Genomic DNA, 24785 nt, shown 5'->3' on the forward strand with positions numbered 1-24785 from the left:
TGGCCATGCACAGCAACACTGGCATCATCAAATGGAAGTGGTATGTATGAGGTCAGGCCCAAGAAAGTTGTAAAAGCACAAGGAAATTAGATGAATTGGTGGCCCCAAATGCCTGTGATCCCCACTCCTGCTACACTGCCTTCTATCTTCCAGCCTGCCCCGATGGCCTCAGGGGATTCCTATATTCAGTTGACAGAGAAAGACTCAGGCCTGGTTTCAGATGGTTCTGCGCTATATGCAGGCACCACCTAAAAGTAGACAGTTGCAACACCATAGTCCCTCTCTGGCGCATCGCTGGACAGGGGGTGAAAGAAAATCCTTCTGGGCAGAATGCTGAACAATGCTCAGTGAGGTTTGTGAGTGGTATCCTTAACTACCCAAGTGGTTGGGGTCTAATGGGGAAGACACAGATGTAGACATGCCAAAAGCACTGGTGGAGAAAGTGTGTGCCCTGCATTACTTGTGGGGATAGCAGTGAGACTCCTGCTGTCAGATTTAACATATAAAACCCCCTCAGTCTTGGAAGCGAGCTCTCTCCACAATGGTAGGAGGCCTGAAGACTTTTGAGGAAAACAACAAGGAGACCTATGGTAAAGGGAGGTGGGGCGGAGTAAGGAAGAGCTTTTGTTCTGTGGATGTGCTCTACAAAATAATTTTAGTAGTAAGGGTATAATATGTCTTAAGGCACTGGCATCACAGTCCAGGAGCACTGGAGTTCCTCTTACAGAACCATTTTGTGGATGGTCTCAATGCATCAAGTGAGGTGGGATGGGACCAAGTTCTAACAGGAAAAAAAGAAGTTTAGAGTAGCTAAAGTGCATTCTCAAATAAGAACAGTATATGCATGTACAACACACATACCGTATGCCAAGTAGTAACCACCTTACAGACATTAAATGCCTTTATCCCTCGTAATAATCCTCTATTCCTTCATTTTCTTCCACATGTGGAACTGAGACACAAAACAGTTAAGAAATGTGAGAGGATAACACATATTGGCAAGGCTTAGTATTCAGACCGACAGTCTGGGTCCAGGATGTCTACTATGTCTTAAAATCAGTATGACACATGGTTGGAGGTAGCAAAGGTATGATCAAGAAAGTGAAATTTAACACATACGGCAAAGGCAGACCTGCCTTGTAGCCTACTATTGCCTCTATTTCTTTTTTGAGGAGGGAGGACAGGAGGAAAAGGAAGGAAACCTCACATTTATGAGATCAGCTGCATTTAATCCTCTCTGTCCCATGACCTTGGATTCGGGGCTGATTCCATGTTTCTGGGGTGTGGCTGAACCCTTTGAATTACTACCTGAACGAAGGTATAGGCAGCCCATCATTTCCCAGAGGACACAGGGCATGGGCCACTGCCGAAACCAGGACATGCCACATTTGCATTAATAAGTCTTTATTAGCCATTCCAATTCTAAACAGTAGAAAGCAACCACACACACAAAAAAAAGTTCTCAAAAGGATGTAAAGCTATGTGCCTGGCTAGGCATATGTTTGCCACAACTAGAAGGGATCTGAAACTAAAGTGTTTGGGAACTGGGGAGTCAGCGGATGGTGTATCGTACATAGGGAACCTCAACATCCTCGCCAGTCTCATCATTGCAGCACAGCTCAAGAACCAGTGCCCGCACATGGTGGCCCAGCTTTTGGCTGGGCTCACAATTTCTGTCATCCTGGGAAGAGAGAGAAGAGGGTCAGGGAGGTAGGAAGCAAGAGAGTGTAGATATATGGAGGTAAAGAAGCCAGGGATAACCATGAACATTAAGTAGTAAGCCTTCCCACCCCACACAGGGCCTTCCTCAGCCTGCCCAGTGGCCAACTCACAGCAGATTCAACTGTTCACTGAGTTTGGTAGGTGGCATGAAGAAGGAGTACAGCATGGATACACCTTGGGGCAGCATGGTAATCTCTAATTTGTGCTCTGTCTGGAGGAGGATGGGAAGGAGGACAGACAACAGTGTCACAGAAAAGGAGAGTACAGATCACCTGCACAACCACCACCCCTAGGTGGAGTAACTGTAGAAAAGGTTCACCTTAAAGTAGTTAAGGAACTGTTTGAGAGTCATCTCTTCACCATTAGGCTGTAGCCCCTGTATGTCAGAGCAATCCCACAATGTCCACTCTTGGTTATAGCACTGTAGGACAAAACACAGGGGAGTGCAATACAGGCTAACCCAGATGATCCTGGCCCAACCACTCGACTTGACTTTTTAAGACATATCAATCACAACCTTCTTTTGTCCTAGCCTTCCTGTGGCCCCATATCATTGTGTGCAAACAGGTGATATTCTTATATTGACCAATATGTCTCCACAATAATTATGGTGATCCTGTTATCTCCTTCACTCACCTTCCACTTCCTTTACCTTCCCATTTAATATCGCCTAACTATACTGGCCTTCTCATTAATTCTTAAATATGCCCAGTCACATTCATACTTTGCACAATTCAAAAAACTGTATGATGAATGGACAAATGGTATACAAAAGGTACGGGAACACAAACATACAAAGCGCCACCTGCTATGAGACAGTTGTACATAGATACAGACACACATCCTACCCACCACATAACACACAGCCTCACTCATTGATGGGCAAAACCAAAGGTTTCCCTATAAGCATGTCCCCACCTGGTGACAGGGCGGGGCAAGGGGTTCAGAGAAGCTGAAGAAGGGCAGGGCCAAGTTCATAAAGCTGTTCTTATCAGATTCAAGCAGCCAGAGTCCCAGCATCACTTTGTACAGCTCCAGACACACGAGGCCAACTATTGCTGCTGTGGTTGTGGCAATGGCAGGGATGATCTTCCCTGCAATCAGCTTGCTCTGCGAGACAGAAGATGACTGGAGAGGTAGTCATTAGAGAGGTTTAGGGTCTACAGAAGAGGACAAACGTGGGAGACTCATCCTTGAGAAAGGGTGAAAGCTTAGCTCTATGCTCTCATTACCTTATGCCAATCTGCAGGGGGAGTGTTATAGTTTTCTGCTTGGAGGTTGGATGCAACCACAATGAAATCCACATGAAAGCTGGTATTATCATTCTGTTGTGAGTGGGAGGGGAGGACGGATACAAAAGAGGGAGTTAGAGGGAAACAAGGTTTCTTGGCTACTAAGGATTCAACTATATTTCATCTCAATTACTTTACAGACCAGCCAAAGAATCTACCAGGCCTGTAATTCCCACAAAAGCCTATGATGGCTCAGCCCATGCTCCTAACCTGTTGAGGGTCCCACCCCTCCCCAGCACCTTCTCAAAGCTGATAGGGTACATCTTGAACCCAGCAAGCTTCTCTGGGCTGGGAAGCATGGCTTTGAGCTCCTGTAGGCGGCTATCATCTGCAGAAAGGGAGGGAATGTGTTAGCCCTTTAAATTCTAGGGCACAGTCTGAGGAGAAAGCGGCTTTGAGCTCCTGTAGGCGGCTATCATCTGCAGAAAGGGAGGGAATGTGTTAGCCCTTTAAATTCTAGGGCACAGTCTGAGGAGAAAGCGGGAATGGGGCAGAGATTTCAGACAGATAAAGGATTTAAATAGGAGAGACACTGGGAAAGAGTTGGGGGAGCAGGGGAAGGTAGAGCAGAAAACACCCCACACAAGAAAGAAAGAGGTAGAGATGGGTAGGGCCATGAAGAGAGATACAAATGGACATGTTGAGGAACAAAGATGATTAACACTAAGAAAGGATGTAGATAGTAGCACTATTCAGAACAGATTAAGAGGCAGAAGCAGTCCAAGTGTCCATTCACAGATGACTAGTTGAAGTGATGTGTGTACACAGTGGGATATTACTCAGCCATCAGAAGGAATGAAATCTTGCCATCTGCAAGGACATGGATGGAGCCAGAGGATATTATGGTTAGAGATGGAAAGACAAGTACCTCATGATTCCATTTACATAAGATATAGATTTATGAGTACAACTTTATAGACACAGAAAATAGAATGGTGGTTGCCAGGACCTGGGCAGAAGACTGGAGAGCTATTTTAGTGTGGACAGAATTTCAGATTTTTTTAAAAGATTTTTATTTATTTATTGAGGGAGAGAGAGAATGGTAGAGAGAGAGCATGAGAGGGAGGAAGGTCAGAGGAGGTCTTCTCCAGCAGACTCCCTGCTGAGCAGGGAGCCCCATGCGGAACGCGATCCTGGGACTCCAGGATCATGACCTGAGCCGAAGGCAGTCGCTCAACCTAATGAGCAACCCAGGCACCCCCAGAATTTCAGATTTGAAAAGTGACAAAGTCCTGGAGATGTTTCACAACAGCACTGGTATATTTAATGCTACTGAACAGAATACTTAAAAAGGGTTAACACTTGGGATGCCTGGGTGACTCCATCAGTTAAACGTCTGCCTTCAGCTGAGGGTCCTGGGATCAAGCCCCACATCAGGCTCCCTGCTCAGCAGGGAGCCTGCTTCTCCCTCTCCCTTGTCTGCCACTCCCCCTGCTTGTGCGTGCGCTCTCTGTCTGTCAAATAAATACATAAAATCTTTCTAAAAAAAAGTGGTTATCACTGTAAAACTTAGGTGTTTCCACTGTAATTTAAAAAAATGTAGATTATGATGCAGAGATAGGAGATTTTAAAGAATGACACAGAGGGAAATGGAGAGACGGGGAGGGAGACAGGACAGAAACAGAGGGGAAGAAGATACAAGAAGGAGCAGTAGGGAAAAATAGGAAGAGGAGAGAAATGTGAATAGGATAAAATCAAAATATGAAGGTGAAGAGGAAGAAGAGGAATGGCAGAGATAGAGTATGTATGGAGGATGAGCTAGAGGGAAATTCATGCAGGGTTGACAACCAGAGAGATGCACACAGAGAAATATACAGAGAGGAACAAGAGAGATGAGATATTTGGAAAAGAGCAGGATGGGGACAGATATACAGGAAACAAAAACAAAAATAACAACAAAAAGGAAAGATATACACTGAAAACATACAATATAGAGAGGAACTTACAGAGCATGAGACAAGATAAGAGAGAGATAGAAGAAGATGGAAGTTGGGAGTTGGAAGGTAGTTTCAAATGGTGAGATGAGGAGGAAGATCTTGAGAGGAGATGAAGAAAGACATAGAAGTCAACACTAGGATGAAAATACATACAGATGGAAGTTGGGGATATGGATGAGGATACTGGGAAGGAGATGTCCCAGAGAAGACATCAAGGCAGACTATTCGCCAACAGTCTGAAAAACAGAACAAGAAGAAAATGGAGGAAAGGAGAACAAAAAAGGCAAACACACACATAGAAAGAAGATGTACAATTAATCCTCCTGAGAGCCAGAATGGGAAAAAGAAAAATGGGAAGAGAAAGGAGGAATAGATGAAAGAATTTACCTCAACCACTGATCATTATTTTACACCGGAGGGAACAAAGACCAAAGGACAGCATGGGTAAAAGTCAGGCTTGGGAACTCAGAGCAGAGAAAGTAGGACAACTAGTGTGGAAACTCAGGAGATAAGTGGAATGGCACTCTGGGCCAACTGGATTAAGCACCCTCACCAACAGAGGCACTGGTGTTCTGAAGCTCCTGGTCAGAGACATGGATCTTGACAGCAGACTTGGGGGTGAATTGAGGGACATGCACAGACTGTAGAAGTATGGCCACAGCAGCTCTGTCCTGAGACCCCATCAGCCCATAGGTCTGGGCAAAGAGGTTGTCAGCAGCTATCACATAATCCAGATGCAGGGGCTAGAGGGCAAGATATGGACTGGTAAGCACATCAGTCCTCACTGTGGAACCTCAGCCTTCTTCCCAGCCACCCACTTTCCACCCAATCCCAGGATACCCTAGGGGGAGACTTACATTGTTGACATCAAGGATGAGTGGGTGTGGACAGCGTTTGGGCCCAGACCAGAATAGGGCTCCAGAGCTTGTAAGCTAAGAGGACAGAAACGGTTTGGGGCAGCAGGGCTTGAGAGGAGACAATCCTGACCCCCTCATCTAAGACCTAGAAGTCCTAACTCACCATCCCTGGGCACTCACTTTGAGATATATATAGAACTATTTATCAATATCTTAATGAATTATCAGCACTATACTAACTTAAATAACTTAATACAAATTCATCCTCAAAAAACTCCCAAGAACTAGGTCATTATTATTTACAGAGGAGGATACTAAGATGCAGAGAGAAAATACATGACTTGCCCCAAGGTCAAATGAAGCTGGGATGTGAACCACTTATACTTTTTAAAAAGATTTATTTACTTATTTTGGGGGGGAGGGCAGAGGGAGAGGGGAAAAACAGTCTTTTTTTTCCCCCCAGATTTTATTTGAGTGTGAGAGAGCACACAAACAATGGGAATGGCACTGTGGGGGTAAGGGGGAGAAGCAGGCTTCCCACAGATCAGGGAGCCTGATGCGGGACTCAACCCCAGGACCCTGGGATCATGAAACGAGCCACAGGTAAACACTTAACTGACTAAACCACCCACGCTGCCCCCGAACCACTGGCTCAATCGTTTCATGAGATCTCGTAAAATGGTCTTGGTGTGCCTGCCATAGCTGAATTAGCTGCATCAAGAGCCCTCAGCACACTCCCTGTTTCCAGAAAATACATTCTGCCAAATGAACTCAGCAAGTATGTAATACCTGGTCAGGTGGAAAGTTGCACAAAAGCTGGCAAATGTTGTTGGAGTACTGAGTGTGCCAGTGGTGGTAAGCCCAAGTCACACAGTCAGCCCAGGTCTGTGGGCGCTGTAGTACCAGGCTATGCTGCACAGCCTCCAGCATCTGCAGGGGTTGGGTGCCTACCAGGCGCAGCGTCCGTTCCACAAACTTGGAGTCTCTAACAGGAATCAGAGCGACAATGGGCTAATCTTGCACAGAGGCGCCAGGAATGGGCCTAACTGCATGGAGAGCTGATTCCCATTCTCCAATGGCATGACGCCCAAACATTCACTAATTTATTCAGAACATGTGGCTGGTGCTGAGCCATACGTTGGTTACAATATGCTTGGTTGGCATGTATGAAGGGGACAAGTGAGAGAGCATTTGGACAGGATTACTCACGTGAGATACTGGTTGACATTTTCTGCTGGCTGCTTGAAGAGACCTTCAAACTCATCCCAAGCCCACTGCAGACAAAGCAAAGAGATTACATGGGGCTGAGAGACAAAAGTGACAGTTTCAGGTCAATATTCCTGATGAACAGGGATGCAGAAGTTCTCAATAAAATACAAGCAAATCAAATCCAATAGTACATTAAAGAATCACTCAACATGATCAAGTGGGATTTATCCCTGCACTGCAAAGGGTGGTTCAGTATTTACACCACTGTTGTTCAACACATAGTGGACATCCTAACCTCAGCAAAATAAAAGGCATCCAAATCAGCAAGGAAAGAAGTCAAAGTTTCACTCTTTGGAGATGACATGATACTCTATATAGAAAACCTGAAAGACCCCACCAAAAATATTGCTAGAATTAATACACAAACTCAGTAAAATCACAGGATAAAAAAAGATCAATGTACAGAAATCTGTTGCATTTCTATGCACCAATAAAGAAGCAGCAGAAAGAGAAATCAAGGATGCAATCTCACTTGCAATTGCACCAAAAACTGTAAGATACCTAGGAATAAACCTAACAAAAGTGTAAACGACCTGTAGTCTGAAAACTATGAAACACCAATGAAATAAATTGAAGAGGACACACACACAAAACAAAATGGAAAGATATTCCCTGCTAATGGACTGGAAGAACAAACATTGTTAAATGTCTATACTACCCAAAGCATTCTATACATTTAATGCAATCCCTATCCAAGTATACCACCAGCATTTTTCACAGAGCTGGAACAAACAATCCTAACATCTGTATGGAACCAAAAAAGACCCCAAATGGCCAAAGGAAACTTGAAAAAGGATAGCAAACCTGGAGGCATCACAATTCCAGAAATCAAGTTATATTACAAAGCTATAATGAATACTGGCACAGAAACAGACACATAGATCAATAGAAAACCCAGAAATAGACCCTATATGACAACTCTATGGTTAACAAATCCTCAACAAAGCAGGAAAAACATCCCATGGAAAAAAAGACAGTCTCTTCAACAAATGGTGTTGGGAAAACTGGACAGCAACACACAGAAGATTGGAACTGGAACCCTCTCTTACACCATACACAAAAATAAATTCAAAATGGATGAATGACCTAAATGTGAGACAGGAACCCATGAAAATCCTGGAGAACACAAGTACTAACTTACTCAACCTCAGTCATAATTTCTTAGTGGACACGTTGCCAGAGGCAAGGGAAACAATAGCAAAAATGAATTATTGGGGGCACCTGGGTGGCTCAGTCATTAAGCATCTGCCTTTGGCTCAGGTCATGATCTCAGGGTCCTGAGATTGAGCCCCACATCAGGCTCCTGCTCAGCAGAGGGCCTGCTTTTCTCTCTCCTTCTGCTGCTCCCCCTGCTTGTGCTCTCTCCTATGTCTGTCTCTCTAATAATAAGTAAAATCTTAAAAAATGGATTATTGGGATTTCATATAGATAAGAAGCTTCTGTACAGAGAAGGAAACAATAAATAAAACTAAAAGCCAACCTATGGAGTGGGAGAAGTTATTTGCAAATGGCATACACGATAAAGGGTTAGTATGGAAAATATATAAAGAACTTATAGGACTCCACACCCAGAAAACAAATAATCCAGTTTAAAAAAATGGTCAGAAGACATGAATCGACATTTCTCCAAATACAACATCCAGATGGACATCAGACACATGAAAAGATGTTCAACATTACTCATCCCATCAGGAAAATACAGATCAAAACTCCAGTGAGCCATCACCTCACACCGGTCAGAATGGCTAAAATTAACAATACAAGAAACAACAGGTGTTGGTGAAGATGTGGAGGAAGGGGAACCCTCCTGCACTGTTGGTGCGAATGAGAACTGGTGCAGCCACCATGGGAAACAGTATGGATGGTCCTCAAATGTTAAAAATAGAAATACCCCTAGGATCCAGCAATTGCATTATTAGGTATTGACCCAAATTATACAAAAATACTGAATTGAAGATATATATGCACCCCAATCTTTATAGCTGCATTGTCAACAATAGCCGAGTTATGGATAGAGGCCAAATATCCACCGACTGATGAATGGATACAAAAGATATACATATATATCTTTTGGTCATATGTACAGATATATACATAATATAATATATATGATGGAATATTACTCAACCATAAAAGAATGAAATCTTGCCATTTACAATGATGTGGATGGAGCTGGAGAGTATCATATTAAGTGAAACAAGTCAGGCAGAGAAACACAAATACCATATGCTTTCACTCATATGTGGAGTTTAAGAAATAGGAACATCCAAAGGAAACAAAGGAGAGAGATGACAAATTAATAAGGGATTCTTAACTCTAGAGAACAAACTGATAGTTACCAGAGGGGAGTGGGTGGGGGATGTGTGAGGTGGGTGATGGGCATTAAGGAGGGCACTTGTGATGAGCACTGGGTATTGTATGTAAGTGATGAATCACTAAATTCAACACCTGAAACTATTAGTGTATGTAAATCATACCTAAATAAAAAAGAGATCAGTTGCATTTCTACACAGTAACCATAACCAAAAAGAAAATTAAGAAAAAATTCAAAGTATAAAACAGAATGAGGAAGAATAAGTAGTTAGGAATTAAGTTAACCAAGGAAGTGAAAGATCTGTATAATGAAAACAATGAAATGTTAAAGACATTAAAGACACAAGTAAATGGACAGGCATTCCATGTTAATGGGTTAGTAGAGTTAATGTTAAGATGTCCCTGGCACCCAAAGCTATCTACAGACTCAGTACAATCACTGCCAAATTCCCAATGACCTTTTTATTTTCCAGAAATAGAGATCCATCCTAAATTCATGTGCAATCTCATGGGACCCTGAACCTCCAACATAACTTTGAAAAAGAACAGACCTGGAGGATAACATTTCCTGATTTTAAATCTTACTACAAAGCTACAGTAATCAAAACTGGTATTGCATGAAGAAAGGTATAGAGACCAATGGGACAAAATAATACCCAGTATAAGTCCCTACATATATGGTCAAATGAATTTCGACAGGGTGCCAAGACCAATCACGTGGGGGAAATGACAGTGTTTTCAACAAATGTGCTGGGAAAACTGGACGTCTACATGCAAAAGAATAAAGTCAGGGCCTAACAAAACACCATATACTCAGAATACACGCAAGAACTAAAATTACAAAACTCTTAAATGAAAATATAGGGCAAAAGCTTCATGACATTGAATTTAGCAATAATTTCTTGGATATGACACCAAAAGCACAGACAACAAAAGACAAACTGGACTCACAAAGTTAAAAAAATTCGCAAAACATGTGTTGGTGAGGATGTGGATAATGGAACCTTTGTTCACTGTTGTCTGTAATGTAAAACTGTCTAGCTCCTAATGGAAAGCAGAATGTTGGTCCCTAAAAATAACTAAAACTATCATTATGTTATAAACCAGTAATTCTACTTCTGGGTATGCCCCTAACAGAATTGAAAGGGTCTTGAAGAGTTACTTTACATCCATGTTCATAGTGGCATTATTCATGATAGCTAAAGTGGAAGAAACCCGAGTTCCCCCAACAGATGAAAGAAAGGGCAAGCAAAACATGGTATTATACGTACTATAGAATGCCATTCAGCCTTAAAAAATTCCCATCCTTAAAAAGGAAGGGAATTCTACAACATGGCAAACCTTCAGGATATTAAGCCTAAGTGAAATAAAGTAGTCACAAAAAAGGCAAATACTATATAATTCCTCTTTTATGGGGTACTGAGAATAGTCAAAATTACACAGAGAATAATGTACCAGGGAACACGGCAGGGAGGAATGGGCAGTTATTGTTTCACAGTTTCAGTTTTGCAAGATGAAAAGAATTCTTGAGATGGATGATGGTGATGTTAGCACAACATTATGATTGTATTTAATACCATTATGATTGGATATTTAACAAACTGTACTTTTGAAAATGGTTAGGATGGTAAGTTGATATAAAGATAAGAATGTGAACACCAATTTTTTAAATAGCAGTAAAAAACATATTTTAGAAACACAGAACACAAGATACTTCAATTTCTCATTTATTCAATGGTTTTATTGCCTCTTCAGAACATTTTTGTAAAACTGTTAAAAAGGCAGAATTTACTTGTAAAAGTTAGAATACACGTTGAAAAACAAATTCAAAAAAAGTTCAGTTTCTGCATATTTTTAAGCACCAATTCCAGATAATTTTCAGCCAATGGACAGAAAAATAGCTAAAAATCTCCTTTATTAAGACAACAAAATACAAAAACAATCCAGTTGAAGCATGAAAACTAATTTTGTAGCTTTTATGATATGAGATAAAGTTCATACAATTAAATGCTATGTGTGGGTGTGGTTTTAAATTGAATCCAACAGCATTCATGCGGCCAATAGCATATATTCTGCAAATAAAACGTTCCAATCTCAAGTGCCTTTACCAAATTTGTTCTCCCAAATACCTTCTCAAAGTTGATGACCTCACTTATGACAGTTAACAGCTCTGTCATCAGGTATTTGTATGAAAAAAAAGTCACACACAAGCCTCTCTTACCTAATTAACTCTCTCTCTTTAAAAAAATAAAAAAGAGAAAGAAAAGAAAACATTCCAGGTGAAAACAAACTTATTACAGAGCTGCTCTGTACATTTAAAGGTAAAACACATCAGCAATTTCATAAAAACTAATTTAAAAAGAAAGACATCCGTCTAAGTCTTCCAACTGGAGTCTTAGATAAAGCAGAGATATTTTCATAAGTAATCATGTCCCTTTAGAAAAAAAAATAGTTGTATTTTGACAAATATGTATAACATTGACCCAACAACACATTGTACACAGTGGGACTAGACTGTTCATCAGTGGTCCTTCTCCAACACCATGTCACTAGGATTTAACCACTCTATGGAGGAGCCGAGCAGGGTCTGAAGTTCGTTTGTGATTTCAACCAAAACTAGTAGTTCCTTGCTTTCAGGATTGAAAGCTTCCAGGTCTTTGGAGCAAGAGTATAAGAAACTTGCTGAAACCTGCCTGTAAAACTCTGCCTCCGTAATTGTGATGATTTCTAAGTTTGGAAAATTGCAGCGAAATATGCAGGATGACATTTTCAATTTCTTAAGTACATCTGAAAGCAAAAACCAGTTTCGTGCCCTACAAAATACAAAGGAAAGTGGTTCAAATTTCTGGCAAAATGAAAGTTGCTTCCAATAATTAATTAGCACCCAAATGTAACAAGAGCCTGTTCTTCCACTTCTACCCCTGCCCCTACCATTCCTTCCCATTACCACTCATAGACCAATATTGTTCTTCCTGTAGTGGGAGTAATTCCGGACTCATCTGTTTTTTTTTTTTTTTTTTTTTTAAGATTTTTATTTATTTATTTGAGAGAGAGAATGAGAGAGAGAGAGAGTACATGAGAGGGGGGAAGGTCAGAGGGAGAAGCAGACCAATATTGTTCTTCCTGTAGTGGGAGTAATTCCGGACTCATCCGTTTTATTTTTTTAAAGATTTTTATTTATTTATTTGAGAGAGAGAATGAGAGAGAGAGAGTACATGAGAGGGGGGAAGGTCAGAGGGAGAAGCAGACTCCCCGCTGAGCAGGGAGTCCGATGCAGGAGAAGCAGACTCCCTGCTGAGCAGGCAGCCCGAAGTGGGTCTTGATCCTGGGACTCCAGGATCATGACCTGAGCCGAAGGCCGTCGCTTAACCAACTGAGCCACCCAGGCGCCCCTGGACTGGTTTTAAGAGAACATCTAGAGAAGACCAACTAATTTTTACAAAGAAGGAGGAACATCAGAACAAGACTCATCACAATGCCACTTCACTGTTCTCACTGTTGATAAAAACAGGCAAAGTCCTACTCACTCAGCTCTGACCATATTCGAGTTAGTAACTATCAATGTGTCCCACTGTAGTTACCAAGGGAAGTCTATCCCAACCAAAGAGGATTGATTATAAACACCTTTAGATCTCTTCTCCCCACCCCACTGACAATAGGGCATTGTAAGTATAGAAGGCTATCAATTGTTTCTTTCCCTTCACATATCTCCACCCCATCACTCATGTCTTTTGGGATTGATGTTTTTGAGAAGCAAACTGTCACATTACTTATATATACTCTGTAACATACATACATCTCTCTCTCTATATATATATACACACACATGCACACACATATATATATATATATATATATACACACACATATATACATCTGCATACATATGCACAGATATACATGCGTATACCTGTAAACATACATAGACATGCATACCTATATCCATATGCACACGCGTACCTATATCCATATACACACATTGAGTACATATGTATGCATGAATATATGCACATATACACATGCATCCATCTATACGTATAACACTGGCATACATATGAATGCATATATATACACATGCATACACATGTATACATATATGCATACATACACATGCATGCATACATATTTACACTTGCATACATATGTATGCACACACATATATACACATGCATACATATATACACTTGCACACACATGTATACATATACATGCATACATATATACATATGTATATGCACATATATACACTTGCATACATATATATACACATGTGCACATATGTATACATATATGCATACATAATATATGCATATATATGCATGCATACATATCTAGATATGCATACATATGTATAAATATATATATACATATACGATTTCCATCATTAATAAAACTTATGATTTATAATGTCATACACACTTATAATTTGAAAAATTGAGAATGTTAATATTTACTAATCTCTTTTGTTAACACTCAGCAGAGCACAGGTCTGTTAATACATACATACCAAGAGACTGGTCACCAGAGCCTGCTGGCTCCACAATGTGGGCAATACTGGATTTAAGCAAAACTTATATACAAAGATTCCAGGAACATGAATAATGATTTTCCTATCATACATGAAAGGGGAGACTAACAACATAGTACAGTACACTTCATGTGCCTGAGAGGGCACCTACAAGGGCATATTGGGAAGCTTCTAGAATGTAGTACTGAAGTATCCAACGGACCAACTCTTCTGTGGAGTCCAGTGAATGACAACTTTAATGTTCTGTGCTCTGACAGTTTATATTATTCTATGTATCTGATCCCCACGATGTACAACTAATCTTTTCTGGAAAAGATCAAATGTGGTTCATGGACACTTAGAAGGTACTCACCCACACCCCCCTGCTTAAAAGGATTTTCAGGTCCAGCTACCCCAGGACTCAATGCTTTTTAATCATATGATATAAATGCTTACCCCTGATAAACAGACACTTGGATGTTATAACATGGTAAGAGAGGGCTGTCTGAAAATTCAAATTCAAACACATCACTGTTAGCCTTATCTTCATCATACTGGTCCTCAGGTCCTGGAGGGTTTGCCAAAACATTATGCCCAGCTTTATTATCTGGTTCTAATGGAAAGAAAAAAAGAGTCAAGTAGGCTCCCTTAAGATTTTAGGTCTCATTAATTAAATGATTCTAAAGAAAAAGACAACATTTCCTAATGATCTCTGCTTACAGCACCCACTACTCACTTACACTTCATCAACACCGGGGAGAAATGTTATGTTATACATTCATTTCCCAGTAAACTGAGAAAACCATATTGCTTACCACACACAGAACTTCCATAGAACTCCCAAGGAGCAATAAACTCATCACCATTGTGACCCTGAAGGTCATTTAAATAATCTGGAGAGGAAACAAAAATAATAAGATTTTTAAAAACTTAAACAATTTCAGCAAAGTTGCAGGACACATAGTCAAAATACAGAAATTGATTGCTTTTCCATACACTAACAATCCTAAAAGAAAATAAAATGATAGCACAATGCACCAAAAAGCATAAGTACTCAGGAATAAACTTAACCAAGGGGGCAAAACACTTGTATACTAACAACTATAAAACTATGCTAAAAGAAATCTAAGAAAATGCAGATAAATGGAAAGATATCTATATGCTATGTGCATGGATTAAAAAAATTAATATTTAAAATTTCCATAACCAAAGCAACCTACACATTGAATGCAATCTCTTGTAAAACCCCAATGACATTGTTTTGTTTGCAAAAATAGAAGAACCTGAGACAGAGGGGAAAGATGGCAGAGGAGTAGGAGACCCTATTCCAACTGGTCCCCGGAATTGAGTTGAATATCTATCAGACCACTCTGAACACCCACGAAATCAGCCTGAGATGTACGAAGATAGATCTGGATCTTTACAAACAGAATATCGCGAGCATTTGGTTTTGAGGTACAAAGCCGGGAGCCGTGATTCCATGGGCAGATATCGGAGGTTCAACAGAAAAGGGAGGAGCCAGGCGACCGTATCCTACACTGCGGGTAGGCAATACCCTCCCATGCTGGAGACGGGGTGCAGACTCCCAGACCAGTATCGGCAGGGAAAGGACTAAAGGGCAGCTCCGCCGACTGAAACTTGGAGCAGCGGGACCACGCCTGTGAAGTGGGGGCCGCTGGTGGTTTTAGAACACAAAGGACAAAGACCTGCCTGACCTGGAGGCAGGACTGGGAGCACTGCTGAGGGTCTCACAACCCAGGACACTGAAGGTTATACAAGCACAGACAGAAATGGAGATAGTATGGCCTGGAGAGCCCACGGAAGAACAGACTGCGGTCTCTCTGCTCTGAGGTAGAGGGCTGGAAAAGATCTCTTCTGCTCTGACTCTCGGAAGAGACGGGCAAAGCCACCAGGGAAAGCCACCAGAGAACAAAAGCCCCCCAAAACCAGTTTTCACTGAGCCCATCCCCCGCCACAGGGGGCAGGGCAACTCTACCCAGAGTTGCCTGAGTAACAGCAGGACAGGTCCATCCACCAGAAGAGAGGCTGGGAGAACAAGAGGTCAGCAACCCTAAATGGTGCATCTTGCTCAGGTTGTGGTCACTAAGTTGGACTCTATACATTCCCTCAACCAGCCATCAACAGAGTGACTAGGAGGAGGAGCCCCCAAAATAGGAAAGACTCAGAGACAATGACTTATGCCACAGATTTACAAATGGATTCAGATATAAACAAGATGTCAGTGATGGAATTCAGGCCAGCAACTGTGAAGACAATAGCTAGAACGGAGAAATCAATTAATGGAAACATAGAGTCTCTAAGGGCAGAAATGAAAGCTGAATTGGTAGAATTTAAAAATGCTATCAGTGAGATCCTATCCAATCTAGATAATCTAACAGCTAGGGTAAGTGAGGCAGAAGAATGAATTAGTGACCTAGAAGACCAATTAATAGATAAAAAGGAAGAAGAGGAGGCCAGGAAAATACGACTAAGAATGCATGAAAACAGAATCAGAGAAATAACTGACACCACGAAGAGTTCCAATGTCAGAATTATTGGAATCCTGGAGGGAGTGGAGGGAGAGAGAGAACTAGAAGATATATTTGAGCAAATCATAGCTGAGAACTTCCCTCATCTGGGGAATGAAACAAACAGTCGTGTCCTAGAGGCAGAGAGGACCCCTCCCAAGATCAAGGAAAACCCCAGCATGTAATAGTAATAGTAAAACTCGAAAATCTTAGAACCAAGGAAACTCCATCTTAAGGGCAGTTAGGGGATCGAGATTGCTTATGCACAGAGGGAGGAACATCAGAATAACTTCAGACCTATCCGCAGAGACCTGGCAAGCCAGAAAGGGCTGGCAAGACATAGTCAGGGTACTAAACGAGAAGAACATGCAGCCAAGAATACTTTATCCGGCAAGGCTGTCATGTAGAATGGATGGAGAGATGCAGAGCTTCCAAGACTGGCAGAAATTAAAAGAATATGTGACCACTAAGTGGGCCCCACAAGAAATATTAAGGGGGGTTCTATAAAAGCAGAAAAACCCCAAGAGTGATATACAAGAGAATTTTAAAGAGACAATCTATAAATACAAATACAGAGAAAGGGCTGGTATCTAAGATCTAGAAAGAACTTCTCAAACTCAACACTGAAAAAATGAATAATCAAGTCAAAAAGTGGGCAGAATACATGAACAGACACTTCTCTAAATAAGAGATACAAATGGCTAACAGACACATGAAAAAATTTTCATCATCTCTAGCCATCAGTGAAATTCAAATCAAAACCACACTGAGCTGCCACCTTATACCAGTTAGAATGGTAAAAATTGACAAGGCACGAAACAACAAATGTTGGAGAGGTTGTGGACTGCAAGCTGGCACAGCCACTCTGGATAACACTGTGTAGGTGCCTCAAATAATTTAAAATAGTGCTACCCTATGACCCAGCAATTGCTCTACTGGGTATTTATCCCAAAGACACAGATGTAGTGAAAGGAAGGGCCATTTGCACCCCAATGTTCATCGTAACAATGTCCACAATAGCCAAACTGTGGAAAGAGCCGAGATGCCCTTCAATGGATGAATGGATCAAGATGCGGTCCATCTATACAATGGAATATTACTCAGCCATCAGAAAGGACGAATACCCTACTTTTACATCAACATGGATGGGACTGGAGGAGACTATACTAAGTGAAATAAGTCAAGCAGAGAAAGTCAATTGGCATATGGTTTCACTTATTTGTGAACCATAAGGAATAGCATGGAGGACATTAGGAGAAGGAAGGAAAAATGAAGGGGGGAAATCGGAGGAAGAGATGAACCATGAGAGACCATGGACTCTGAGAAACAAACTGAGGGTTTTAGAGGGGAGGAGGGTGAGGGGATGGGTTAGCCCAGTGATGGGTATTAAGGAGGGCACATAATGCATGGAGCACTGGGTGTTATAGGAAAACAATGAATTGTGGATCACTACATTAAAAATAATGATGTATTGTATGGTGACTAACATAACATAGTAAAATAAAAGTTAAAAAAAAGAAAGAAAAAAACCTCATAGAGTTTTGGGGTGCATGGGTGCCTCAGTCAGTGGAGCATCTGCCTTGGGCTCAGGTGGTGATCCCAGGGCCCTGACATCGAGCCCTACATCCCTACATCAGACTCTCTGCTCAGCGGGGAGCCTGCTTCTCCCTCTCCCTATTCCTGCTGCTCCTCCTGCTTGTGCTCTCTCTCTCTCTCTGTCAAATAGATAAATAAAATCTTAAGAAAAAATAAGTCATGGAGTTTGAAGAAATTTTCAGAGCAATTTTATCGCACGTCAATTATGTCTCAATAAGCCTGATTTTAGAAAAATGTTGAAATGGAAAACAAGTTGAGATATGAGGTATGGCCACAGGGCAGTATGAATACAAAGACAAGAACAGTAACCCACCTGATAATTAAATTCCAAATCTTAAAAAGATAAAATATTAGGGCATAATCCACATTATGAAAACACTTGTCCTATCTTTTTCATTATACATTGAATGTTTTTGTACAGGGGTGCCTGAGTTGCTCAGTCATTTAAGTATCTGACTTGATTTTGGCTCAGGTCATAATCTCAGGGTCCTGGGATCAAGCACTGAGTCAGGCTCCCCAGTCAGTGGGGAGTCTGCTTGTCTTCTTCTCCCTCTGCCCCTCCCCCATGCTCGTGCTCAAGCTCTCTCTCTCTCTGTCTCTCTCATAAATAAATAAATAAATAAATAAATATTTTTTTTAAAAAAGGAAGACCAAGATAGGATGAGACTACATAAATAGAAATCAAGCTGCATGAATGAACTTTGACCTTTCCCTACAATGACACCTTAAGGTTTATATTTTACAAAAGCTTAAGGTAAATATGGGAAAACATTTCAGACTTATTTTTTAGGCATATAGAGTGTTTGTTAATTGCCCTTTGTTGTTCTCCTCAAGCTTTTTTCTGTTTCAAAGTAGTAATAAAAACTTTTTAAAAGGCTGCTCAACAAGTAAATCAAAGGATAAAAATTCATGGTTACCTCAATAAATTGCATAAAATTTATTGTATAGAATTCAATACAATTAAATTTACAAAATTAAAAGCAAAATAAATACATAGCTTTAAAAAGTCTGTTAATAAACTAAGAACAGAAGTAAACTGCCTTACTTGCAAGTGGGTCCTCCTAAAAACATGCAAAAATAATATAGTTAGAGATTAAACTTTAAGAGTTCCATTAGAGTCAGGAACAGATGCAAAGAACCTTGTTATTATTATTCTACATAGAATGAAAGTTCTAACTAGTACAAAGAAACAAGAAAATACATATTTTAGAGAGGACAAAACTGTCATGTACTGACTTTCTCTAAAGTACTTAGAATTGGTGACAATAATGCCATCTGTCCCTTAGTTACAAGTGCCTTAAAGGCAAGTAGGTGCTGCCAAAATTTTAAGACAAATATGACTAAAATATGACATAACAGAAATGACAGGATCATCCAGTCCCCTCATTCCATGGAGCCATTGCATCCCTGATACCAAAGGGAATTAATGGCTAGTGTCCCTAATATGAATCTGCATGCACAACTCCCAAGCAACACATTACAAAATAAACTTTACAGGGCGCCTAGGTGGCTCAGTTGGTTAAGCGACTGCCTTCGGCTCAGGTCATGATCCTGGAGTCCCTGGATCAAGTCCCGGCACCAGGCTCCCTGCTCAGCAGGGAGTGTGCTCTCTCTCTCTTTCTCTCTTTCAAATAAATAAAATATAAAAAAATAAACGACAATACATTAAAAATAACCAAATTGGATTAAATCCCAAAGTCCAAGAAAGACCTGATATTAAAAAATCAACATAATTCAAAGGAGTGTAAAATGATGACCACTTCAGCATACATAAGGAAAAGAAAGTAACCAACTAAGTCTAAAAGATGCTGCTGAGCACTTGCAAAGCCATGCCCTGAGGCCAAGTGTTAGGAATACTTGGGGCCAAATTCTGGTCCCAGGCTCAAGCTACTTTGGACTCCTCCTTCCCAAAAGGCTCCATTGTTCATTGTGCTTGCTCCTGCAGAAAGGCCCTTTCTCCAGAGTCTACTTTCCACACTGAAGACGGGGACTGTCCACCTTATACTGCAGGAATAACAAAGTTCCTAAAAAACAAATCCCATCTGAAAGCCATGCTAAAAGACCGGAAATACTCAGCAAAAATGGTCATCCTCTCCCACTCAATACTACTCCCCATTACACAATAAATCCCACTTCATACTTAGGAATGAAGTTCTGTCGAACAATCTCAGCTCTTCCACCTGAAGTCACAAAACTTCACTTACTTCCTAGGTGGTTCCAAGGGCTGCCACGTCCCCGGGAAATAGTCCCTTCATAGGCACCCTTTCACTCACCAAGGCTGCAAACTCTCCAGCAGATGTCTAACCTAATGCCACACCCTCTGCCCTGAGCCCATGGAAGCTCCGTATCAAATACCATACCATATCCTCTGCCCAATTCCTTGGGTCCTGGGTATTAAATCCCAGTCCTCTCTCCCTTGAGACTTGACAACACAAAACAACAAACGAGGGCTTCTGCTTCACCAAATCTCACCAGGACAGAGCAGTGATTTTGACCACGTTTCCAGTCCTTTACTTGTCACTGCTGACCATGCAAAGCTGTAACCACTTCAGGTGCCTTATGGTCCCCTAAGTCAGCCTCCATAACACTGTGGCCTGAACTGATGCTATCCTAGTCACCTTGTATCTCTCACAAGCACTGAGCCAAACACAGAACCTTCCACTTATTCTTCCTGACAGTGGCCAGGAAACATAAATAGCTCCTCAACACTGCCTTAGCAGTAGCAAGCTGCAGTCATCTTGGAAATGGGCTGCAAGAAAAGAACACCGTATTTTGCAAGAGAAGCTGGGAATCCATTTAACGGAGGATGAACACCCATCAGCCAACAGTCCCAAGGATAAAGTACGGAAAACTACCACCTAAAGCCTCTGGAAACAAAATGAAACCATCACAAAATGGAGCGGTACTTGCAGTTCAGAAAAAGAATGGCAGCATTCATTTTTTACAATATTTCGGCAAAGATCAGGCCCCCAGTTGTTACCATGGCTAGCAACTCATATCTTGCTGGCTTGAAAACCAAATGACAGAGCTCAGAGTCAGTAACTGCTAAACATGAGAACGGATTCTGGAGAGGAGAGACCCCCGCCCCCAACGTTTTGTGGTGTTTATGTTTTTGTTTTTTAATAGCAAAATATTCATAACATACATGTAGCTGCAGTCCCTGCAGAGTATGAATAGCACCGTATTCCAGAAAAAAAAAATGATAAAAATGAGGGTTGACTATATCCTCAATTTACTGAGAGAATTTCAGATTCAAGAACTTCCACAAATTTGAAGCAGGAAAAATCCAAAAATAAAACACAATATGCATCTAACTTTTCAAAGCCAAAAACAAAGAGAAAAAATTTGGAATACTTAGTAAACAGCACGTACAAGCACACAAGAGAACCATTACACAAGACTTCCCAATAGAACTTATAGATATGAAAAGTCATTGAAATGGCATCCTTGCTATATAACAGAACGGGGTTAGCTGTCAACTCAAAACTCTATGTCCAGCAAAAATATCCCTCAAAAGAGTGTCTACTTGAGATTCCATAGAAACACCAAGGGAAGAACAGTATACAGACTGGAAGACTTTTGAGAGAAATTCAGAGACCAGCGGAGAAGCTGTAACACCCAGACCAATGTAAAATCAAGAAAGGATTCCAGCAAAACAGATAGGAAATTCTCCCATGAGGTTGATACCACATGCACACACAGAGGTTGTAAGACACTACTGTGAACAGTTATTTGCCAACAAATTGAAAGCTGGAAAAAACGATCAAATCCCTAGAAAGGCACAAATTAACAAGACTGAACAATAGAAAGAAATATAAACTATGTAAACAGATTTATAACTAGTAAGTAAATTTTTTTCCTCCAAATTTTTATTTAAATTCTAGTTAGTTATCCTATTGTGTAATATGGGTTTCAGGAGTGCGATTTTGTGACTTATCACTTACATGTAACACCCAGAGCTCATTACATCATATACCCTCCTTAATACCCATCACCAATCTAGCCCATCCATGTTCCTCCATCAGCCATCAGGGTGCAATTTGTAAATAGCATCAATTCCTTGATTTCTCTTTCTGCTGCCTAATGCAGGAAGATTTCTGTACATTGACTTTATATCCTGTGAATTTGCTGAATTCATATATTAGTTCCAGCAATTTTTTGGTGGAGTCTTTTGAGTTATCTACATAAAGTATCATGTTGCATGCAGAGACTGAAAGTTTGACTTCTTTGCCAATTGGATGGCTTTTATTATTTATTTATTATTTATTTATATTTTAAAGATTTAACTATTTATTTATTTATTTTTATTTTAAGGAATTTATTCATTTATTAGAGAGAACACTTATTTATTTATTATTTATTTTATGGAATTTATTTATTTATTAGAGAGGGAGCACACCAGGGGAGTGGGGGTGGAGTGCGAGAGGGAGAAGCAGGCTCCCTGCTGGGAGCCCAACTCAAGGGCTGGGGGGCTGATCCCATGACCCTGGGATCACGACCTTCATCAAAGGCAGATGCTTAACCGACTCAGTTACCCAGGCGCACCTTGGGTGCTTTTATTTCTTTTTGTTATCTGATTGCTGAGGCCTGGGCTTCCAGTACTAGGCTAAATAACAGTGATGAGAGTGGACATCCCTGGCTTGTTCCTAACAATAGAGGAAAAGTTCTCAGTTTTTCCCCATTGAAGATGATATTGGCTGTGGGTCTTTGCATATGGCCTTTGTGATGTTGAGGGATGTTCCATCTATACCTACTTTGTTGAGATTTTTGATTACCGACTCAATGTCTTTGCTGGTTATGGGTGTGTTCAAACTGTCTATTTCTTCCTATTTCAGTTTCAGTAGTTGGTATGTTTCTTGGAACTTGTCAATTTCTTCCACATTGCCTAGATTGTTGGTGTATAATTTTTCATAATATGTTCTTATAATTGTTTATATCTCTGTAGTGTTGGTTGTGATCGCTCCTCTTTCCTTTGTGATTTTATGTATATGGGCTCTCTCTCTTTTCTTTTTGATATGTCTGGCTAGGAGTTTAACAATTTTATTAGTTCTTTCAAAGAACCATCTCTTAGTTTTGTTGATCTCTTCTACTGATTTTTTGTTTGTTTTTGTTTGTTTGTTTCTCTATCATTTATTTCTGCATAATCTTTATTATTTCCCTTCTCCTGCTGGATTTAGGCTTTATTTGTTTTTCCTTTAGCTGTGAGGTCAGATTTTGTAACTGAGACTTTTCTTGTTTCTTGAGGAAGCCCTGTATTGCTATATACTTCCCTCTTAGGACTGCCTTCGCTCCATCCCAAAGGTTTTGGACTGTTGTGTATTCATTTTCATTTCCTTCCATGTACTTTATTATTTCTTTCCTAATTTCCTGGTTAACCCATTCATTCTTTAGAAAGATGTTCTTAACTTCCATGTATCTGTGGTCTTTCCAAATTTTGTCCTGCAGTTGATTACACGTTTCATAGAGTGGGGTCAGAAAATACGGCATGGTATGATCTCAGATGTTTTGTACTTGTTGAGGCCTGATTCGTGACCCAGCGTATGTTCCATTCTCGAGAATGTTCCATGTGCACTCGAAAAGAATGTGTATTCTGCTGCTTTAGGATGAAACGCTCTGCATACATCTAAGTCCATTTTGTCCAGCGTGTCGTCCAAAGCCCTTGTTTCCTTGTTCATCTTCTGTTTAGGTAATTTGTCCATTGCTGTGAGGAGGCTGTTTAAGTCCCCTACTGTCATTGTACTATTATCAATGAGTTCCTTTGTTTGTTGTTAATTGTTTTATACATTTGGCTGCTCCCAAGTTGGGGGCATAAGGATTTACAATTATTAGATCTTCTTGATGAATGGATCCATTAATGATGTTACTGTGCCCTTCTTCATCTCTTCTTACAGTCTTTGGTTTAAAATCTAGTTTGTCGGGGAGCACCTGGCTGGCTCAGTTGGTTAGGTGACTGCGCTCAGCTCAGGTCATGAACCCAGGGGCCTGGGTATCAGGTTCTGCATTGGGCTCCCTGCTCAGCAGAGAGTCTGCTTCTCCCTTTCTCTTTCCCTTTGCCTCTCCCCTTGCTCGTGCTTGCTCTTTCTCTCAAATAAAGAAGTGAAATCTTAAAAAAATAAAATCTAGGTTCTCTGACGTAAGTATAGCTATTGCGATTTTCTTTTGGTGTCCTTTAGCATAAAAAAATGCTTCTATATCCCCTCCCTTTCAATCTTCAGGTGTCTTTAGGTCTAAAATGGGTCTCTCATAGGTAGCAGAGAGATGGATCTTGTTTTTTGTTTGTTTGTTTGTATCCATTCTGATACCCTATGTCTTTTGACTGGAGCTTTTAGTCCATTTACGTTCAGGGTGATTATTAATACATATGAATTTAGTGCCATTGTATTACCTGTAGAGGTGGTGTGTCTGGTCATGTTCTCTGCTCCTTTCTAGTCTTTGTTGTTTTGGGAGTTTTTGTCCCCCCACTCAAAGAGTCCCCTTTTAATATTTCTTACAGGGTGGGTTTTGTGGCCACCATTTCCTTTAGTTTTTGTTTGTCTGGGAAAATATCTTTCTTTTTTTTAAATTTTTTATTGTTATGTTAATCACCATATATTACATCATTTGTTTTGGTGTAGTGTTCCATGATTCATTGTTTGTTCATAACACCCAGTGCTCCATGCAGAACGTGCCCTCTTTATTACCCATCACCAGGCTAACCCATCCCCCTACCCTCCTCCCCTCTAGAACCCTCAGTTTGTTTATCAGAGTCCATCATCTCTCCTGGT

At 40.7% G+C, this 24785-nt stretch overlaps 2 protein-coding genes across 2 annotated transcripts in view; both read right to left on the reverse strand.

The window, feature by feature from the left end:
* Positions 1 to 1552: 1552 nt before the first annotated feature.
* On the reverse strand, positions 1553 to 11567 carry LOC118356652 (ubiquitin-like modifier-activating enzyme 1). Its single transcript, XM_035725945.1, is given in 12 exon segments — positions 1553 to 1662; positions 1665 to 1681; positions 1833 to 1933; positions 2042 to 2143; positions 2641 to 2832; positions 2955 to 3047; positions 3254 to 3342; positions 5505 to 5694; positions 5809 to 5883; positions 6598 to 6793; positions 7018 to 7082; positions 11520 to 11567. Coding segments are annotated over 12 exon segments (1278 nt in total).
* A 112-nt stretch (positions 11568 to 11679) lies between these two features.
* The window catches only part of LOC118356653 (BCL-6 corepressor-like), a 114758-nt gene continuing 101652 nt past the window's right edge, over positions 11680 to 24785 (reverse strand). Inside the window, 3 exon segments of the mRNA XM_035725946.1 lie at positions 11680 to 12203; positions 14354 to 14510; positions 14713 to 14790. Coding sequence (XP_035581839.1) covers positions 11912 to 12203; positions 14354 to 14510; positions 14713 to 14790 — 527 coding nt within the window. The 3' untranslated portion in view covers positions 11680 to 11911.

Source organism: Zalophus californianus, chromosome Y (genome assembly GCF_009762305.2).
Source record: "Zalophus californianus isolate mZalCal1 chromosome Y, mZalCal1.pri.v2, whole genome shotgun sequence".
Taxonomy (NCBI): domain Eukaryota; kingdom Metazoa; phylum Chordata; class Mammalia; order Carnivora; family Otariidae; genus Zalophus; species Zalophus californianus.